At 50.0% G+C, this 20,400-nt stretch overlaps 2 protein-coding genes across 3 annotated transcripts; one reads left to right on the top strand and one right to left on the bottom strand.

The window, feature by feature from the left end:
* Positions 1 to 228: 228 nt before the first annotated feature.
* Acot8 (acyl-CoA thioesterase 8) lies at positions 229 to 11,599 on the top strand. 2 transcript variants are annotated; one of them, XM_038329684.1, is made up of 6 exons: positions 229 to 440; positions 1,940 to 2,076; positions 4,860 to 5,085; positions 8,596 to 8,756; positions 9,282 to 9,476; positions 11,356 to 11,599. In XM_038329684.1, the coding sequence occupies exons 1-6, from the start codon at positions 313 to 315 to the stop codon at positions 11,472 to 11,474; spliced, it is 966 nt and encodes a 321-aa protein (XP_038185612.1). In that variant the 5' UTR covers positions 229 to 312; the 3' UTR covers positions 11,475 to 11,599. The 2 variants fall into 2 exon arrangements, with proteins under 2 accessions (XP_038185612.1, XP_038185614.1); XM_038329686.1 differs by lacking the exon at positions 1,940 to 2,076 and having other exon boundaries at positions 291 to 440.
* On the bottom strand, positions 10,655 to 18,910 carry Snx21 (sorting nexin family member 21). The gene is made up of 3 exons (XM_038329683.1): positions 18,592 to 18,910; positions 18,053 to 18,210; positions 10,655 to 12,693 (listed from the first exon to the last, which is right to left on the bottom strand). The coding sequence occupies exons 1-3, from the start codon at positions 18,848 to 18,850 to the stop codon at positions 12,019 to 12,021; spliced, it is 1,092 nt and encodes a 363-aa protein (XP_038185611.1). The 5' UTR covers positions 18,851 to 18,910; the 3' UTR covers positions 10,655 to 12,018.
* Positions 18,911 to 20,400: the final 1,490 nt, after the last annotated feature.

A 20,400-nucleotide genomic window follows, 5' to 3' on the forward strand; every position in this document is an offset into this window, starting at 1 on the left:
GCTGTGTGTCAGAAGGGAAATGACACTCATCCCTTATTATTCAGCCCCAAGGCTCCGCCCCCTCGCTGATTTACCCAATCACACGCGGAGCTCCCAAACTGGCACACATACTCTCCAATCATAAGGTAGAGATAACTCCGCCCACTGCGAAATTGACAGGTACACCGACCAGTCACAATCTGCATCTTCCTCCGCGAAGCCTTCGGGATTTCCGGCCACTGGAGCGACCTGCCGGAAGCGCTGTGCATCTATATAAGTTTCCGCGTCTCTGACAAAGCGCAGTGTCCCCCGCGCCCACGGTGAGAGGTTAGGATGTCAGTGCCAGAAGCCCCGGGGGATGCGCAAGGCGACGCCGACGGCGACGACCTTTCCGGAGACCTCCGTAGTGTGCTGGTCACCAGCGTGCTCAACCTGGAGCCGCTAGATGAGGATCTCTTCAGGTAGCCGGCGGCACCCGGAACCGGGCCCGCACCCCTGCTGCAGTATAGAGAGCCGCGGTCGCCGCCGCTCCCCCGTGATCCCCCCGCTTCTGGGCTTAAGAGGTTCTGTTCAGGCTGCAAGCTCTGCCGCAGTTAGGAGAAGGCGTGTCCCTGACACCCGCCCTTGGACTGGGTTACCCTACAAGGCAGCTTAGCCTGCTAGAATCAACCTAGCGAGGGCAGTGATTTACCTGAGGGTACACAGCAGATCGGCTTTTAAAACCAATACACAACTCTAATAAACTCACTGCCTTTTTTCCTCCACCCCGTCCCTGCACCACTAACTGGGGTTTGGTAAGTCATTTTTTGTCTCCCCGACATGACTGAAGTTGGTTATCGCGACACGGGTTTGTAACAGGTTTTTTTTGTTGTTGTTGTTGTTTTTGTTTTGAGACAGGGTGTCACTATATGATCCTGGCTGTCCTGGAATTCACTACATAGACCAGGTTGGCTTGGAACCCACAGGGATCCACCTGCCTTTGCCTCTTGAGTGCTGGCAGGAGAGCACCAACCACCATGCCTGGCTGGTTAGTGAGTTTTTGTTTTTGTTGTTGTTTTTTGTTTTTGTTTTGTTTTGGTTTTGAGACAGGGTCTCTCTCTATAGCCCTCCCTGGCTGTCTCTTTGTAGACCAGACTGGCCTTGAACTCACAGGCTTCTGCAAAGAGTCCCTAGAGCTAGGGTCAAAGGAATGCACCATCACCCCTGTTTAGTGGCAGTTTTGACCTCCACCACTCTCTGGTTTTATCAGAAATTATCTTAACTTTGATCTCCCTTTCTTCCACCTAGGTAATTATAGCTCCCTAGGCCAGAGTGGTTTTCAAAAATGTATTGTAATGGAAAATAATAACCTCAGGGCTGGGTGGTAGGACTCAAGGTTCACCTCCAGCGCTGGGCAGGCCCTTTCACCTAGAAGGCCAGGCCAATTTGTTCAGCTGTCTTAAGTTTCACAACCTCAGACCTTGGACAGTTATTTATTTTTTTTAGACAGTTTGATGGCATGACTCAGGACCCTTTTAGCTCTGAAGCCAGTTCATACGTTGCCAGTTAAGGAGTGCCAGGGGCAGGCCTTCGTCCATACAGTCCAGCCCCAGCTCTGCTTTTGGGTTTCTTGTGTCCATTCAAGGCCTCAAATATCTTCTGGCCTCTGCCTTTCCCTAGTGTGGGGAAGGGAAGAAACTGTGGACTTGAAACTGCCCAGGATTGGGATGGTTGAGTTGTAGGAACTCGTTCTCTGTACAGCTGCTGTAAGCTGAGGGAGCTAGCTTGTTATGCTCGACTGAAGTCCACAGAGGGGGGGTAGACCTAAAACCTGAAGTTTTATGCAGAGATTTTGAGAGCAGAGTCCTTGGCTTTTCTCAGGTTCTCAAAAAGGACCCAAGTAACCACAAGAGACCCTTCACTTGAGGCTTACGGAACCTGGAGCGCTCCTCAAGTCTTTTTCATTCTCCTCTTCCCACAGAGGAAGGCATTACTGGGTACCCACCTCCCAGCGGCTCTTTGGGGGTCAAATTGTGGGCCAAGCCCTGGTGGCTGCTGCCAAGTCTGTGAGTGAGGACGTCCACGTGCACTCCCTACACTGCTACTTTGTCCGGGCAGGTAAACCCCGTACCCTGGCTCCTTGTCTGCAGCCATCCCTGGTGGTCCAGCAGCCACTGCTCCCTGGCTTTGAAGACTAACTCAAGAGAAAGGGGAAGAAATGGGAGAATCAGAGAAGCAGATGGAGAAGGGAGAGAGAAGATCCCATGAAAGGTCCCTACGGGGCTGCAGATGTAGCTTAGTAGTAGAGCACTTGGATAGCACATGAAAGGGACTGTGTTTCATCTCAAGTACCAAAAAATGCAGGAAGGGAGCCCATCATATTGGCCCGGTCTGTGGTCTCAACACTGGGGAAGCTGAGATGGGTCTGGAAGCAACCTAGATGCTTAACACACTTCCTGAGATCCACTAAATACTTGTTCTCTGGTTCTTAATGCTTATGTGGTCTTGTTGGGTCTTTCCCTGTAGCTTTTTTTAAAAAAATATTAATATTTATTATGTAAACAATATTCTGTCTGCGTGTATGCCTGCAGGCCAGAAGAGGGCACCAGACCTCATTACAAATGGTTGTGAGCCACCATGTGGTTGCTTGGAATTGAACTTGGGACCTTTGGAAGAGCAGGCAATGCACTTAACCTCTGAGCTATCTCTCCAGCCCCAGATTTTTGTTTTTAGTTTTCCGTTGAGATAGGGTCTCGTTCTGTGTGGTCCTGGCTGGCCCCAGCCTTCATGACACCAGGCCTGGCTCTCTTCTACATTCATTCTATTTGTTTGTTTATTTGTTTTGTTTTTTGAGGCAGAGTCTCACTGTATGCCTGGCTGACCTGGGACTTAGAGATCTGCTTGCCTCTGCTTCTCGAGACCTGGGATTAAAAGGCGTGCGCCACCATACTCAGCCTTCTCTTATTGAAAAAAAAATATGTATTTGCATATTTTTATATGTATGTGCCTAAATGAATTTACATGCACCGTGTTGCTTTCCTATTGTCTGAAGTGGCCAGAAGAGGACATTGGCTATCCTAAAGTTTGTGGTTACAGGGGATTGTGAGCCACCATGTAGGTGGTAGGAACCAAACATGGGTCCTCGGGAAGAACAAAGAGTGCTCTGATAGGCCATCTTACCATCCCCTTCTTCACTTTGTCCTTGTCCTTGCTGTTTTGAGACAGGGTCTCACCTGGCTGACCTGAAACTCACAGAGATCTGCCTGCCTCTGGCTCCTTGAGTGTTTGGCACTAATGGCTCTCTTCTTCAGTCTTTATACTCTTCTAGGGTCAAGACTGCTAAGTCTTCAGAGTGCTGTAAACTTTCAGGCTAGGAGCTATGCAGTGTGGGTTGGGAATTCAGTTTCGGCTTTATAATAATTACTAGGGTAATCTTGAATGAGATCACCTTCTGCTGAGATTGGTCTCATTGGTGAAATAGAGGAGGAGTGGGACTAGAGATATTTCAGTAGGATCTTTTAGACTCTTAAAGCTCTGGGCTCAGATACAGGGGAGTTCTCATTGCAAACTCTTGGTCTGGGCTGGTTATGTAGATCAGCAGTTGCATGGCTAGAGGCCCCATGTTCAATTCCCAGGAGCACCAGGAAAAAAAAAAAAAGAATGGAACACTGCCAAAAAGCAAACACATGTCCTTCTAGATGACTCAGCAGAGAAGGGCCCTTGTAACCCAAGTTCAATCCCTAGGACCTGAGGAAAGGTAGAAAAGAGCCAATACCACTCCCTCCCTCCGACCCTCTTTTGAAAAGGTAACCACTGCCTCCTCAGCTTTCCCTCTTCTCTCCTCTCTATTTCTTCACTCCAGAATTCCCTTACCCATTAAATAAACTCTATACCCCTCCCTAAAAGAACCAACACCGTTGAGTTGTCCTCCAGCCCCAGCATGCTTACCATGGCAAGCCACCCCTCATATAGTCACATATACACACAATAATAATCAATTTAAAAATTACCCCCCCACACACAATAAACAACATGTGCTTTATACTCTTTCCTTAGTATTAAGGATCACTGTGTTCCATATAGCCTTTAGTCACTGATACCAGTAGCTCATGCCTTTAGTCTCAGCATTCGGGAGGCACAGGTAGGTAGATCTCTGTGAGTTCAGGCCAGCTTGGTCTACAGAGTGAGTTCCAGGACAGCCAAGGCTACACAGAAATCCTGTCTTAAAAAACAAACAGAAAGAAAGAAAAAGAAAATATTGGGTGACTGGTGACCAAACCTGAAGACCTGAGTTAAATCCTCAAGACCCACATGGTAGAACAGAAGTGACTCCCGCAAGTTGTCCTCTGTATCTCAGTTGGCAAAGCACTTACCTAGCATGAGTGAGGGTGACCCTCTTCAGCCCAAACAGCAAGGGCTTGGTTAATAACTAACAGCTCTGCTACTTTCACCTGTTTCTGACTTTGTACCAAGTGGAGAAAGCCAAATGTGTCCCTAACAAATCCCTTAGACTGCCCCCTTCTGGTTGGTTCACCTGCATTTCCCCAGGCTCGCAGCCTCCAGTCAGGGCTCACCTAGCACGTTATAATTGTTTTCTACTGTAGATATGTCACACTCACTCGCCTGGCTGGGTCTCTGCCAAAAGCCAGTGACGGCAACATATTGAGAAGTCTGTCTTTTAAAAAAGATAGAGAGAAAAGGTGGGCATTCCAGCTCTTGAGAGGCAGAGGCAAGGGGTTGCCCTGAGTCCCAGACCAGCCTAGGCTATAGAAGGAAACCCTGTCTCAAAATGACAGCAGCAGAAACTGAGGATGAGAACAGAGGTGTCTGCTTACCAACTGTCATGATTATGGGGCCCATGGATTTACTCAGGGTCACCTTGTCTCCTGTATCCACTGTAGGGGACCCAAAGGTGCCAGTGCTGTACCATGTGGAGCGGACGCGAACAGGCGCCAGTTTCTCAGTGCGCTCCGTGAAGGCCGTGCAGCATGGCAAAGCCATCTTTATCTGCCAGGCCTCCTTCCAGCAGATGCAGCCCAGCCCCCTGCAGCACCAGTTTTCCATGCCCACTGTGCCTCCGCCAGAAGAGCTGCTGGGCCATGAGGCCCTCATCGACCAGTATTTAAGGTGAGAATGAGGACTCCAGAGAGGAGGCTTTTTGTTGTTTTTGTTTTGTTTTTGAATTTTCAAACTTTTTTTATTCTTTAGTTTTTATAGTTCTAGGGATCAAACCTAGGGGTCTCATGTGTGCTAGGTAAGTCTGTTCTACCTCAAAGCTACACCTTAGACCTTAAAACATTTACTACTTTGACCTATAGTAAAAACACCGTTAGGTCCTGGGTATGATCTACATGCCTTCAGAGACAGGCAGATCTGTGAGAATTCAAAGCTACCTAGTCTGCATAGGGAGTTCCCAGCCAGCCTGCCAGCCCTGTGTAGAGCCTGTCTTAAAATAAAAAGAAAACAATACTTAGATGAGTATATTTTGATGAATTCTGATTTTTTTTTTTCTGAGATAGGGTTTCTCTGTAGCTTTGGAGCCTTTCTTGGAATTCACTGTGTAGACCAGGCTGACCTCAAACTCACAGAGATCCACCTGTCTCTGCCTCCCAAGTGCTGGGATTAAAGGCATGTGCCACCACTGCCCAGCGTGAATGTATATACTGTATTTTTATTATATTTCCCCTTGTTAACTTTCTTGTCCCTTTCTCTTCCCATATAGTCCCAGGGCAGTGGTTTTGTTTTTGTTTTTGTTTTTTTTCTCTCTCTCTTTTTTCTTTTGCAACTGTTTTCTCTGTGTAACCCTGACTGTCCTGGAACTCACTTTGTAGACAAGGCTGGCCTTGAACTCAGAGATCTGCCTGCCTTTGCCTCCTAAGTGCTGGGATTACTGGGTGGCATGCACCACCACCACCCAGGAGTGTTTTCACACGCTGACTCCTACTTGTAAGTGGGTCATGAGCCCCTAAGTGTACTAAAAGTATAAGTATAAAAGATCCCAGCACTTGGGAGACAGAGACAGGTGGATCTCTGTGATTCCTAGGTTCTTTCCTAGTCAGACCTTTTCTCAAAAAAATGAGGGTGGGCTGAGAAGATGGCTCAGCCATTAAGAGCATGTGCTACTTTTGCAGAGGGCCCAAGTGTGGTACCCAGCACCCACAGGGTGACTCATAGCCACCTCTAATTCCAGTTCCAAAGGCTTTGACAATCCCCTTCTAACTTTCATGGACACCAAACACAAATGTGGCACACATAATATAAATATATGCAGATAAACACCAATACACATAAAGTAAATACAAACTATTTAAAAATTTTATATACATGGGGGGCTTGAGAGGGTATACTCTCTGATAGAGCATGTGCTAAGTGTACCCAAGGCTCTAGGTTCAACCCCAATGCTGCATGCACACGTATGTATGTAGGAATATATGTATCTTATATATAGTATATATAAGCAGAAAAGGAGATCCTGGAGCCCACTGTGCAAGGAGGGTAAGAGCCCTCTGCAACTTCAATTTCAGTTGTGTTTCTTGTTTTTACTAGTGTATATGCATGCATGTGTGTGTTGGATCATAATGTAAAAAGCAGAGCTTGCACTCAGCCAGCAGCCAGCACAGGCATGGGATAGCTTGATTGTTATTAAAATATTAGCTTGGGGCCAGAGAGATGCCTCAGCAGGTAAAGGTCCCTGCTGTACAAGTCTGAGGACCCGAGTTCAATCTCTGGGACCCATTAAAGATGTAAGTAGGAACCCGATTTTATAAGGTTGTCCTCTGATCCTTGCATACACACTGTATAACATGTACATACTATCCCCTACCCGTCCATAATAAATTAAATAAAATGTTTTTAAAAATTGACCCTGGGTTCAATCCTCTGTACTTGAATCCAACAATAAACTATTTTTGCAACCACTGGGTAAATAAATATCCTCCAGTCCCCCGACTGATCCCCCTCCTACCTCAGGCCTATCATGCAGCAGCTTTGGAGTTAATGTTTGGCAGGATGAGTGCCCTCCTCTGGGACCCTGTTGCAGAGTATGGCCTACTGGTCAGTTTCTTCACTTTGGTGTCTTTTAAATATTCTGACTCTACCTTGGTAGCATATATTTCTCACAGAGATCATAACAAATGAAGTCTGGCAATGCTGGAATATGGGGAAGAGCTCTGGATACAGACATGGACACATGGCTTCTGACCAGGACTGTGACCTCTGGTAGTGTCTACCTGCTATGGGGTTCCCCATCCAAGGCCCTAGATTCTTCATCTGAAGTTAGGAGCAGTCAAAGTAGGGAGTTGTGCCAAAGGGTCCGGTAGCTTGTGTTGGACACTGGGGCAGCAGGAGGGCATGTGGGATGGGTGTGGGTTCAGGAACCTGAATAGCCAGCATTCAAGTCTAGGCTCTGTCCCTAATATTTGTATGAGTTTGGGCAAATGCTTGCCTACTCTGAGTCCATACCTTTGGTTATAAATGGAGCTATTATAACTTTCACCTCATAAGGCTGCGGTGAGGATTAAATGCGATAGAGGTATAAAGGCACTCAGCAGGTGCTATGTGAGTAGTTACACCACTGACAGACGAGCATGAAGCTGGGGCTTGGTGTGCACAGAAATGAAGATATTGTATTGTTAAAGGAGCCTGAATGTAGGACTACACACTTCAATAAGGTAGTTACTAACCCTATAGGCTATATGAAATTAATGAAACAGAATGAACAGTTCTTTTCTGTGTGTGGTGCTAGGGAACAAATCCCCAGGCCTTTGTGCATGCCAGGCAGGCTCTCTGCCACAGAGCCGCATCCCATGCCACCCCTTTAATCAGTGTTGTTCTGTAGTCACAGCAGTCATGTGGTAGTGGCTGCCAGGGTGGACAGTGCAGGACAGACTACCAGACGGGGTGGGAAGGGCAGAGCCTGCTAAGAGCACTGTGGGCCCATGGAAATGGTGTCACCCCAGCACACAGGGCTCCTAACCACTTAGGATGGAGAATGCAGATAACATAGGGAGACTTTTCTTGCATGTTCACAGTAATGAGTGGTTAGATGTATGAACTTGTGGGTCCAGACTGCCTGACATCAGATCCTTCATTCATTCTCCTGTGCTTATGTCTCTTCTCAATTGGAATGATGACCACACTTGTCATGTGAAGTCCCAGCAAGGAATGGGTTATGGTTGTGTGCAGTACTTGCGTGGTTGGTGCCTGGGTTTGTTTGTTTGTTTGTTTTTGAGACAGGGTATCACTGTAGCTTTGGAGCCTGTCCTGGAACTAGCTGTTGTAGACCAGGCTGACCTCGAACTCACAGAGATCCACCTGCTTCTGCCTCCCGAGTGCTGGGATTAAAGGTGTGCACCACCACCGCCCGACTGGTGCCTAGGTCTGTATATGTTCACTGCAAGACAGGTCACATCATTACTCTCCTGTTTCAGATGGGAAACAGGCTGAGAGAGGTGACTGACTTGCATGTCACGGCATGGCTGAAGTGACAAGGAAGGGAATCAGACACTATATTGCTTTGCCAGCTCCATGAGGAAGCTTTGCAGGACACAAGTCCTTATAGACAGACGTGGGGACCAGAAGAGGCAGCACAGAGATGCTCCCTCTCCTTGGGTCTCTTTGTCCCTGTCTTTACTTCAGGGACCCTAACCTCCACAAGAAATACCAAGTGGGGCTGAACCGAATCGCTGCCCAGGAGGTACCTATTGAGATCAAAATGGTGAACCCACCCAGCCAGCTGAGCCAACTGCGGACACTGGAGCCCAAACAGATGTTCTGGGTGCGAGCCCGGGGCTATATTGGTAAGAGGACCCATGAACTGGAGGGAAACACTCCAGGGGTCTAGGCCTTGCCACTCATTTGCCATCTGTTGATTGAGTATCCCATTCTCTCTTTGGGCCCGTTTCCAAATCTGAGTTATGCAGAATTTGGCTCAGTTTCTCACCAGAACCCTTACCCTTTAACATGAGAATAATGACGTAACTGTAATTCCATTGTTGGACCTTTCTGGGGGAAGCAAGATACCTTGCTGAGGTTCTTATCTAGGTCAGTGGCTAACCATAGACGTTTTTGTGCAAACTGTGGATGCCTGTTTCAGGACCACAAAGAGTGGCCGGGGTGAGAGGCTTGGGATTTGCATTTGTCTTACCTCTGTTCTCCTTCGTCCCCACCGCCTTTATCCTTATACACACACACCCTGACCCTGGGCCAGGTGCCCTTACACAATGATGAATTTGTGTGTGGTAGTCTTTTTCTCCCCACCTCCCTGCAGATCCTGCGCTGGAAAGCCAGGAGCCCAGGGCTGATGGGGTTGGGACCTGTTGCAGGGGAGGGCGATATCAAGATGCACTGCTGTGTGGCTGCTTACATCTCTGACTACGCCTTCCTGGGTACAGCATTGCTGCCCCACCAGTTCAAGTATAAAGTGAACTTCATGGTCTCACTGGACCACTCCATGTGGTTCCACGCCCCATTTCGAGCTGACCACTGGATGCTCTATGAGTGCGAGAGCCCCTGGGCTGGTAAGTGTGGGCCTGTGGGTCAGTGTCTCTGGGGTGGGCAGGGCCCTTGCATTGCTGCCCCTCATTCATGTTGTCTTCAGAGGTATTCTACATGCCAGGAATGATTGAGTTTATCTAAGAGACCCAGCGCAGGTACCCAAACCACTTTAGATTCCATGTATGAACCTGACAAAAGTCCTTTCTCCTTTCTGAAGCTTTTTCTTTTCTTTCTTTCTGTTTTGACAGGGAGGGGCAAGGTTTCACTGTGGAGCTCTGACTTGCCTAGAACTTACTGAGATCCACATCTCTGCTCCCCAGCCCTGTCTTGTGTAACCCCTGCTTGTCTTGAATTCTTTATAGAGTGGAGTCTGGCCTGGAACTCCTGATCCTCCTGATCCTCCTGATCCTCCTGCCTCCACCTCCCAAGTGCAGGAGCCACCATGCCCTGCTGCTTGTTTTTTTTTTTTGGTTTTTTGAGACAGGGTTTCCCTGTAGTTTCTAGAGCCTGTCCTGGAACTAGCTCTTGTAGACCAGGCTGGCCTAGAACTCAGAGATCCGCCTGCCTCTGCCTCCCGAGTGCTGGGATTAAAGGCGTGCGCCACCACCGCCCAGCCTTTTTTTTGTTTTTCGAGACAGGGTTTCCCTGTAGTTTCTAGAGCCTGTCCTGGAACTAGCTCTTGTAGACCAGGCTGGCCTCGAACTCAGATATCCGCCTGCTTCTGCCTCCCAAGTGCTGGGAGGTTTTTTTCATCTAAATAAATAGGGTTATATTAGTACTGTCTACACCTAGTAAACCACCACGCTGCCACTTGAGGGAGCTTTTTCTAAACAAATTGCATTCCACCCCAGCAGGTCCTGGATCAGGTCCAGGAAACTGCCCTTTTTGTTTGGTTGGTTTTTTCAAGACAGGATTTCTGTGTATAGCTCTGGGTATCCCAGAACTTGCTCTGTAGACCAGGCTGGCCTTGAACTCACAGAGATCCGCATTCTTCTGCCTCCCAAGTGCTGGGATTAGAAGCATATGCCACCATGCCCAGCTGTAAACTGTATTTTAAGGAGCTCCCTGAGAGATTCTGTGAGTTGGCAGGATGGAGCAGGGCACTCAGTGGTCTCTAAGGTCTGTAGGGAACCGAGAGAAACCCAGACTCATTGATGTCTCGTGTTAGAGCCCTGGCTCTTTTATAATGAAGTACATGTCAAAGGAAGAAAAGTTTTGCTTTATAAAACGGACAAAACTTAAATAACCCCTAGCAGTCAGGAAAGGGTTACTCAGATGCCACCAGCAGCACAGAACAGGGTCCACAACCTTGAAGTTAGGACACTCGGTCAGCTTTGGCCTGACCCTCGAGGCCAGGCCTGAGCCTCTGAGCACTTTAGCGTCACTGTCTGTAAGACGGTACAAGAAACGAAGCCCCACTTTCTCTGGCTACGGTTAGATCCGTGTGGGCCCTGCTGTATGTAAAGAAAGCTTGAGTTAGCTTCCTGAAGGTAACCAACTCAGGCCAGAACCTCTAGATGAAAAGGGGAGAGAGGCCATACCTCATGGTCTCAGGTCCTCTCTGAGCTACCCACTCCCTTGGTGGTGGATGACCAGCGCTGGGAGGACTTGCTTATCATAAAAGGAAAGAATGGGATTTCTGACCAGTGGCCAGAGAAGCGGCAGTCTGCTTGGCCAAGCCTGTGGAGACGGTTTCTCTGGGATCTTTAGAGGAACTTAGCAGTTATGTGGAAGTGCTTTGGGGGCATCAAGTGGCTGTAACAGCTCACAAAGGGGCATTTGGAGTAGTTATGTTCCAGTGTGCCCTTAGGTGGGGCAGCTCTGCCCTGTGTCAAACCCCTCCAGGACAAAGCAGGCTTGTGCTAAAGCAGAGGCTGTTCTCACCCTTCTCCTTGCACACAGGTGGCTCTCGAGGGCTAGTGCATGGGCGGCTGTGGCGTCGGGATGGGGTCCTCGCTGTGACCTGTGCCCAAGAGGGTGTGATCCGATTGAAGCCTCAAGTGTCTGCGAGTAAGCTGTAGTCAAAGAAACTGGCTTGGCCTGGGGTTAAAAGAACTCTTTCTACTGCCATTCCTGAGGCAGGAGTCACAGTTGAGAGCTGGGCTTCCTGCCTCTCACATTCAATAAAGAGATTGCTAACACTGAAGTAGCTGACCTTTAATTTCCCTGGGCAGAGCTACAGCCCTCCTCCTGTCTCTAAACTCCAGGACTCTGGTACTATTACCTAGTCCTTCAGCCAAGCTGTTTTACTGGTGTAGAGGCCAAGGAAAAGGAAACAGGAAACACTGATCCTGACCTTGCCTACGGCCTCAAGCTGTGGTAGGCTGAAGAGCCCGCCCCAAAACTTCCTCCTTGAAACATCCTAGGGTAACCCCAGCCAAAGCCTGTTTGGAGTCCAGCCCCACAAATCCAAATTCCTCTCAGTCTGCTGCAGACTCTTTCTCGGGAACTACTTTAGGGGCTCCCAGAACTCCTCAGCCCCCGCTGCTCACTGTCCTCTATTGCCCTCAGCCCCTCGACCTGGAGCAGCCCCTCGCCCAGAAGCGGCCGCAAGACAAATAAAAGTTAGTCCAGCACCTCTTTGATAAGCAGCTCCTTGAGGCTGGGGGGTGGGACGGGGGTAAGGCCCGCCTCCTGTAGGGACTGAAGTTGGGCTTCTGTCTGCCGTTTGTCTAGGCCCAGGCGCCAGGAGAGTCGGACATGGGCCTCTAGAAAGGGTGCCAGGAAAGGATGAGGTCTCTTGTCCCCCAGCAGCTGCAGGGCCTTCTCACTGCATGCTCGTGCTTCCCCAGGATCCTCCAGCTCCTGATGGCACACAGCCAACCCAGCCAGAGTCAACAGGGGGCGATCTGGGCCAGAAGGGGTGCCCAGCTGGGTCTGCAGCTGCCAGGCGTTGGCCCACAATGCCAGAGCCTCGCGGTAAAGGCCAGTGCAGGTGAGGCTCTGTGCTCTCCGCAGCTCGGGCAGCACGAAGAAGTCGTGCAGGTCTGGGGCATGGCGGAGCTCGGGCACTGCCTGCAGGTGACCCAAAAACTGTTCAAAGGCCCGGCTACGGCGGGCAATGGTTTCTGCAGTAAAGTTCCGGCGTAGACGTTTACGGGGGAAGGAGATGGCAGCCATGGGGCCTCGGAATTGCCGCTGCAGGTTTCTGTGCAGCCGCTCGAAGTCCGAGTAACGGCGGGAGATCTGGGCTGGCTGGCGATCTGGTGGCCCTGGGCCAATCACGGCGAGGGTGTAGAGCTGTAGGGAGGGTGGACATCAGGGCTGATATAAACCATCTGGGGTCCTTTCCCTCCCTTCCACTCGGCTTTGCTTTTCCACCTCAGCCTCCCCCCCCCCCCCCCACTGTCTTGGAGGAAGGAAGCTGCAGAGCAGTGGCCAGGAACCCACTCCCATCTTACCTGAGGCTCCTCTGAAATGACCCAAGGCCCAAGGCAGCACAGGGGAAAGAAAGACAGAAATGAACTTCAGCGTCTGGAGCTTACTGCTTCTGGGAAAGTTCTCCCTGTCCCCAGGGAGTTAGTTCTTGGGAAAGCCTTAGGGCAACCCAGAGCCATTTTTAGGGCCTCTGAGCCAATCTGAGAGCCAGCTTGGAGCTGTGTGCCACTCTGGATACATAGCTGTCCCCACATTACTGACCAGCCTCTTTCAAACCAGACCAAAGGACAAGTCTTCAGACAGCCACAGTGGCAAAATTAGGAGTTCACTGGTCCAGGACTTGGGCAACCCAAAGTCCAGCCTCCTGGTGACCTCAGGCAAAGCCGGTGACTGCTCTGGGGAAAAGTTCCTAGGGCAAGGCCATTGTTTGCTCAGGTCTGGGATGTCCTAGTTTTGGTGCTCTAGGTCTTTAGGTGGCAGACACTGGAGAACACTGCCGGAGATGCAGTGATTCTGCTTCCTCTCTGCTGCCTTTCTTTTTTTGGCCCTCAAGAGTCTCACTGTGCAGCCTAGACGGCCTCTAATTCACTAATCTGGGCCAGCCTCCTGAATGGAAGGACTAAAGGAATTGTCACCATGCCTTGTCCTTTTAATTCTTTTTTTTTTTCCTGGGGTGGGGGGGGGTTAGTGTATGTGTGTGTGTGTTGTTGTTGTGTTTCGGCACACATACCTGAGCTTGATGCCATAGCTTACAAATGGGGGTCAGAGGATACCTTTCAGGATTAAGTTCTCCCCTTCCGTCATGGGTTTTAAGAACTGAGCTCAGGTCTTCAGGCCATGACAAACGCTGGGCTATTTTGTAGGTAAGACTGTTTTGTTGTTTTTTGAGACAGTTTCGTGTGCTCCTGCCTGCAGCCAGCTGAGTGCTGACATTGCAGGGTCCGCCGCACCCAAGGGATGGGAGCTGGGGATCAAAGCCAGGGCTTAGTGGGTGCCAGCCAAGCACTCTACCAACTAAGTCGTCACACCTCCACTCCGTACACTGAGTCCAGGGCCTCAGTAGCCCAGGCTAGCCTTGAACTCTTGGTGATCTGATCCTCTTGCATCAGCCCCAAGAGCTGAGATTACATGAATAAGGCACAAGGAATGGCTTTTCTTTCTTCTTCTTTTTCTTTCCTGTTTTCTTAGATGGGGGGTCTCCCTTTGTTGCCTGGTAGCTTTTGATCTCCTAAGCTCAGGTGATCCTCCTGCCTCAGCCTTCTAGATAGCTGGGACTAGAGTCATGTGCTGCCATGCTCATCCTTTCTGATCTTTTTCTAAAGCACAAATTGGTGCTTCTCTACCACTATTCATCTTTATCTTTAGGAAAAAGTCAGAACTCTCAGTTCCGGGCACTCTCCAGAGAACAGTGTCTAGGCAGGAGTTAGTGAACCCAGGCCCTTCCGAGCACAGTCATTGCGTGGCATCTTCAGCCTCACACTGTGTGTGTGTGTGTGTGTGTGTGTGTGTGTGTGTGTTTCTGGGCCTGAGCCTAGGGCTTTGCTCGTGTTAGTACACATCTATACATCTATTACTACTGAGCTGTATCTCCAGGCCCTGCCCTCATGGAGCCCAGGCTGCCTCAAACATGCGTGTGTGCGTGTGTGTGTGTGTGTGTGTGTGTGTGTGTGTTTGCTGTGAGACAGGGTCTCACTAAATTGTCCCAGACTGTCTTAAATTCACTATGTAGCAAAAGCAAGCCTTAAACTTATGACCCCAGCCTGCCAAGGAGATGGGGTTACAGGCCTGAGTCACTGGCCTGGCAGCTCTAGAGCCTGTCCTGGAACTAGCTCTTGTAGACCAGGCTGGTCTCGAACTCACAGAGATCCGCCTGCCTCTGCCTCCCGAGTGCTGAGATTAAAGGCGTGTGCCACCACCGCCCGGCAGCTCTATACTTCTTAAATTCTCTTCTTGACAAGTAGTGCCATAAAGGTGGCTTTAAACTTATTTTAGAAAAAGAGGGTTCCTTTAATGAATAATGTCATGAAAGCAGGGCTGAGGCAGGACTGAACGGTCAAGGGCTGCCTGGGTTACACAGTAAGTTCAAGACCACCCTGGGTACTTGGCGAGACTATTATAATGTTTATACTGTTTTACAAACATTAAAAAGACTGAGAATATAACTCAGGGGTAAAGCACTTGCCTAAACATGTACAAGGGCCCAGTTTCAGTATACACATACACACACACACACCACCACCACCACCACCACCACAAGTTAAGCAAAGAGTGGTATAAGTTACCTTTTATTTATTTTTAATTGTATCCGATGTGATGTGGCAAGGGTGAGTGTGTTATGTTTGTGCACATATGCCACAGTAACATATGGAGGTCAGAACAACTTTGGGGGGTCATTCTCCTTCCACCATGGGTTCTGGGGATCAAACTCAGGTTGTCAGACAAATGCCATTTCCCTGGCCCACTGGCAACATTTTTTCCCCCAAGACAGGGTTTCTTTGTGTAGCTTTGGAGCCTGTCCTGGAACTTGCTCTGCAGACCAGGCTGGCCTCGAACTCACAGAGATCCACCTGCCTGTGCCTCCCAAGTTCTGGGATTAAAGGCATGTGCCACCAACGCCCGGCTCTAGGTTGATTTTTTAAATCTTAATAATTTTATTTGGAAATTTCATATATGTGTACAACATATTTTTATCATATTTACTCCCTTCTATTTTTATTTTTAATTTTCTGCCAAAGACTATTTTATATCCTTTATTTCACCTGATGCTTAAAATGACCCCGCAATATAGGTGACAGTGGTTATAGTTATTGGTACTTGGTGGTCCCTCGATGGCAGAGTACTTCCTAGCATGCATGAGGCCATGGGTTCCATCTGCACCCCCCCACCCCTCTAACGGTGTGACTGTTGGTCTGTTGACTGCCCTAAGCGCTTACCCCATGCCTCGTGTTGGACCAAGTACTTCTCCAGTTAGGTGCTCCTTAGCCATCATTAACAGCCCTGCAAGGAGAGGCTCCGAGAGGGAGCGGAGGGCACAAAGACTGGGCCCTAGGACTGATTCTAAAATCCATGCTCTTGACCTCCCAGAGAAGAAATATGGAGGAGACATGGGTGCCCACTGCACAGAGGAGGTCACAGGTCAGGATGGAAGATGACCCCTGCTCTTCCTTAAGCCTTTCCACCTAGGTCCCCAGAGTCACCCCCATACCCCGTTCTTTTCTGAGAGAGCTGCTCTCTGTTTACTGATCCTTGGTGTCTCACTCCTGTGCATGACCCCTTGTCTACCCCAGAGCTCTGGAACGTTTGCAACTTAAGATTGGACCATCGGGGGCTAGAAGTGTGTAGCTCAGTGGTACAGCATCTGCTTAGCGCACAGAAGGACTTGATCCTTAACAAGATATAAAACCTGCATCGTCTATCCGTCCCTGCACAAAGTGGAACAGTCACTCCGTGGGTGTGGTCCTTGTTACTAATAGCAACAGAGAGGGGTGGAGAGACCCAAATATGGGACAGGGCTCCATGACCCCAGGGCTCTGGGCCCCCTGTCTTGCTGAGTCAGAGGTGGAGGAGGGTGTGAAGAGGAGGGAAGTGACAAGCCGGTGTCTGTGTGTGTGTGTGTGTGTGTGTGACCACTGCCAGGATGGAACCAGCTAGCTTAGATGGGCTAGACCTAGAGGCAGCAGGACCTGGCCAGTCTCTCCACTTCACAGCAAGGAAAACAGGGACTCTAGGCCTAGCTCCACACTGCCCCTTAGTCCTGACAGGGCTGGAAGTGGGAGTGCTGGAGAACTGATTGGTCAGGAGGCTGCAGCAGGCCCTGGACGCCTCACATTGCCCATCCAAAGTTAAATAAGCATACAAGCCGAGTTTCCCTTATCCAAAGTACTTGGGACCAGAGCTATTTCAGATTTGCAGTATTTGTATATATACAATGAGATGTCTTAGAAATGAGACCCAAATCTAATATAAAATCTATAAAGTACACGAAAAACCATTGTTTTGAGACAGGGTCTCATGTACTGCAGAAGACTGTCCTGGAGCGCACGTAGTTGATCTTGAACTCCTGGTCCGCCACCCCCCTTCCAAGCACCGGGACCACAGGTATGCACCACACAGTTTAGGTGGGCAAGCATTCTACCCACTGAGAATTACATGCTGGCTCCTAAAACTCATTTCATGTACTTTATACACATAGCCTAAAAGTAGTGTGGGATTTTTGTTTTTTGAGGCGGGTTTTTATGTAGCAATCTGGTCTTGCTATGTATCGGGACTGGCCTGGAGCTCTATTTCCCAACTGCGCCAGCACACTTAGCTCTGAAGGTAGTTTTATATGATTGGGGGCGGGAGCAGGGGATAAAGCTCAGTTCTTGAGCATGGTAGGCAAGTGCCGTATCAGTGAGCTATACTCCCCCTTGGTGTTTGGCTCGTGTGTGTGTGTGGGGGGGGGAAGGGGGGCGGTGTCTAGGTGTGTAGTCTTACCTGGCTTGGCACACACTCTCTAGCCCAGGTTAGCTTTGAACTTGTGACAGTCTTACTGCCTCAGCCTTTCAAGTCCTTATGCAATATTTTTAAATGGGCCTACATTTCAAGCACACATCACATGAAGTTAGATGTGGAATTTTCCACTTGTGGCATTATGTTGACACTCAAATGCTTAGGATTTTCAAGCATTTCAGATTAGGGAATCGGAAACTATATAGCTACCAGTTTAGTATTTCACAATGCCAGACAATGCTAAGGGTTCTTTGTGCCTGGTCTCATTTACCCCCTGCTATAATCCTGCGCACTGACTGTCCTACTGCTCAAACTAGGAAACTGGGGTCCATCAAGGGTACAGAACCCACCCACGGTGAAGCTACTGATAAAATATATGGCCTGGGAATCAAGGCTGATCTGGATCCGAAGTGCATTTCCTTAATCCTGACCCCTGCAACTGGGTCTCAAGTCTGTGTCTTGCTGCAGTTGACAAAAGTCCACGGGGTACCAGACAGCACACACCAACTGTGACAGGAGGCAGCTTCTTAAAGGTCACTTTCTCAGTGACATCTACCTGAGGACTTGCTCAAGCTACATCCACTCCCTTGTCCTGCCTCAGTTTTGTAAAATAAGGACAGCCATTTATAACTGCCTAGCCAAAACCCCACGGAAAGCTGTGCTACTCCCTACTTTCTCTTAACTAGACTTGTAGACTGCACTGCCTAAGGGTCCCTGGAGCCTCACTCACCACGTACTTGGAGGGAGGGTCCTTGACAACATTGGCACTGGTCACCTCAAAGAGCAGCCGCTGTGGAACTAGGGTGTTCCGAGACTTCTTCCAGAAATCCTGCAACTGCCGAGCCAGGAGTTGACTGCCCCGTTGTCCATCAGGTGGAGGACTCCGTTCTGCACAAGCACAAGACCAGTCGTGTTAAGGGGCTAGCGCAAGGGTTAACGTAAACAAATGCCATGACCTCATTAACGCCAGCGAGGTGGCCTTTATCCCAGCGCCTGGCTTACAGTAGATGCTAAATATCTCCACCCAAAGCAGCTAGTACACCATGCATTTGTTTCTTTGGTTCTGTGCATTTAATATCCACAAAACCCGAGATGGGTGGTTCCCACGGTTGTGACTCAAGGTCACACAGCCAAACAATATTTGCAAATGCTTAAGGTGTCAAGAGTTTCAGGAAGATAACTCAGAGCCCCCGGGATGCTGTCGGAACACGGCCAGCGGGGAGGCCTAACCGAGCCCCAAGGTTCCTGTCTCCGTCCTCCCGCACTCGCCTGCGTCTTCTCCCGATGTCCCATCTCCGGAGGGCGGCGAGTCGGGGCCCGCCTCGTCGTCCTCGTCTTCGTCGTCCGGGTCATCCTCGGCACTGGTGAAGCTGAGGGTGCCGCTGAGGCGGGAGGAGAGGCCCTCGGCGTCGTCGTCCTCCAGCTCGGAGCTTTCAGGGAACTGCTCGGCCTCGGGGCCTGCCGCCGCCTCCCCGGGACCATCGCTAGCCAGGGCGTGTCGCAGCCGGTGCAGGAGCCGCGAGGCCATGGCACCCAGGGGGGAGCGCGCCAAGCTGGGTCCAGGTCCGGAGAGGGGCTCGGGGGCGTGTTAGTGGGCGGGGCAGAAGAGGCCACGCCCACGGGCAACGACAGCTTGGGACGTGCAGGAGGCCGGCCTCTCCCGTGCGCCTCCCCGCAGGCCGGGACGCTGAGTGCTTTCAGGGCGGGTTCCCGGGATCCGGTAGGGCGGCCCGAGGCTTTAAGGGGCGTTCGGCACAGGCTGCTCACAGCGCCGCCTAGCCGCTTTCTGCCGCCGTCTGGCCCGGCCCATCCCGGCCCATCCCGGCCCCGCCCGCTCCCGGAACTGCTGGAATCCCGGGCTGCTGCCTTCGGTAGGGACGCGAGCGGTGGCAAGGGTAGCCCAGGCCTCCGCACGAAACCGTCCACGTTCGGGTTGGCCGTGCACCCTCTTGGACTTGTCCCACCCCTCCTGGACTCCTGGGGCAGCCCCAAGCTTTCCCCCTAATTTCCATACAGTGCTGTGTAACTTTACAATGTAATTTCTTGGCATTTGGGAACTTGGCTCTCACTTGAGGTTAGCCTGAAATCCGGCCTCGCCCAGCCTAGGTTTTCTCATATGGAAAAAGAATTCTAATATTAATAACTAAATTTTCAACTCTTGCAAGAACCTTAGTCCCTTGCCTGGTGAGAGTGTTCCTAGGCCTTCCCAGTTTCGTTTGAGCTTCACCTATGGGAAGTCAAACAGGAAAACAGATCCAGAGAGTCAGTCAAAGGTCGCTTTTTTTTTTTTTTTTGGCCCCATTTTGGCAGAGATTTTTAGTGTGGAGCTTTTCCCGCGTGCGCAGGTTGGGGCTGGTGATTTATAGAGCTCTCCGAGAACTGCAGTTTTATCTTTTACTGCCACTGCCGAGTAACAATAGTCAAGAAAATGATTGCTGCTTCCGGTCCCAAGGCCTAGCAGGGCAGATTTGAAATTGGCAGCTAGACAATAGAACAATGACCAGGCACGGTGACATTGGTGGCACACACCTTTAATCCCAGCACCAAGGAAGCAGAGGTAGGAAGATCTCTGTGAGTTCAAGGCCAACCTGGTCTACACAGCCAGTTCCAGCCGGCCAGAGCTACGTAGAACCTGTCTCAAAACAAGGTGTCTCAGATAGTATCTCCTACCCCCTTTCAGGGCACAGGAAAGGGATGGGGAGATACTTTTGAATGGAAAACCTGGCCTTGGTTGAACAGAAAGGTATCTGTTTTTAGGACTCATGGTGTCCAGTTGTAGTCGTTTCACACACTGTCACATGTAGGTCTCAGAGGAGGCAGCTATTGGACAGTAATGGTTCACTTTCAATATGAAGGACTGAGGCCGGAGAAGTGGCTAAGTGCTTGAGAGTGTGTACTGTTTTCACTGAGGACCAGAATTCAGTTTCCAGCGCCAACAACTGGGACCTTATAACCTCGTAACTGCATGGGATCCAGTGCCCCCTTCTGGCCTCCAAGGGTATCTGCACACTTGTGCACAAAAACCAAACACAGACACACATGTATGTATAGTTAAAAATAAAATAAATCTTAGAAAAA

Source organism: Arvicola amphibius, chromosome 5 (genome assembly GCF_903992535.2).
Source record: "Arvicola amphibius chromosome 5, mArvAmp1.2, whole genome shotgun sequence".
Classification (NCBI taxonomy): Eukaryota; Metazoa; Chordata; class Mammalia; order Rodentia; family Cricetidae; genus Arvicola; species Arvicola amphibius.

What these genes read in the sequence shown, in the direction of transcription:
- Acot8 (XM_038329684.1), top strand. Translation starts at nt 313, where the DNA reads ATGTCAGTGCCAGAAGCCCCGGGGGATGCGCAAGGCGACGCCGACGGC. An exon ending in CTAGATGAGGATCTCTTCAG is followed by an intron (nt 441 to 1,939) that starts GTAGCCGGCGGC and finishes CTCTTCCCACAG; the next exon opens with AGGAAGGCATTACTGGGTAC. An exon ending in GTGCGAGAGCCCCTGGGCTG is followed by an intron (nt 9,477 to 11,355) that starts GTAAGTGTGGGC and finishes CCTTGCACACAG; the next exon opens with GTGGCTCTCGAGGGCTAGTG.
- Snx21 (XM_038329683.1), bottom strand. Translation starts at nt 18,850, where the DNA reads ATGGCCTCGCGGCTCCTGCACCGGCTGCGACACGCCCTGGCTAGCGAT. An exon ending in GACATCGGGAGAAGACGCAG is followed by an intron (nt 18,211 to 18,591) that starts GCGAGTGCGGGA and finishes GTGCTTGTGCAG; the next exon opens with AACGGAGTCCTCCACCTGAT. An exon ending in ACCCTCCCTCCAAGTACGTG is followed by an intron (nt 12,694 to 18,052) that starts GTGAGTGAGGCT and finishes CCCTCCCTACAG; the next exon opens with CTCTACACCCTCGCCGTGAT.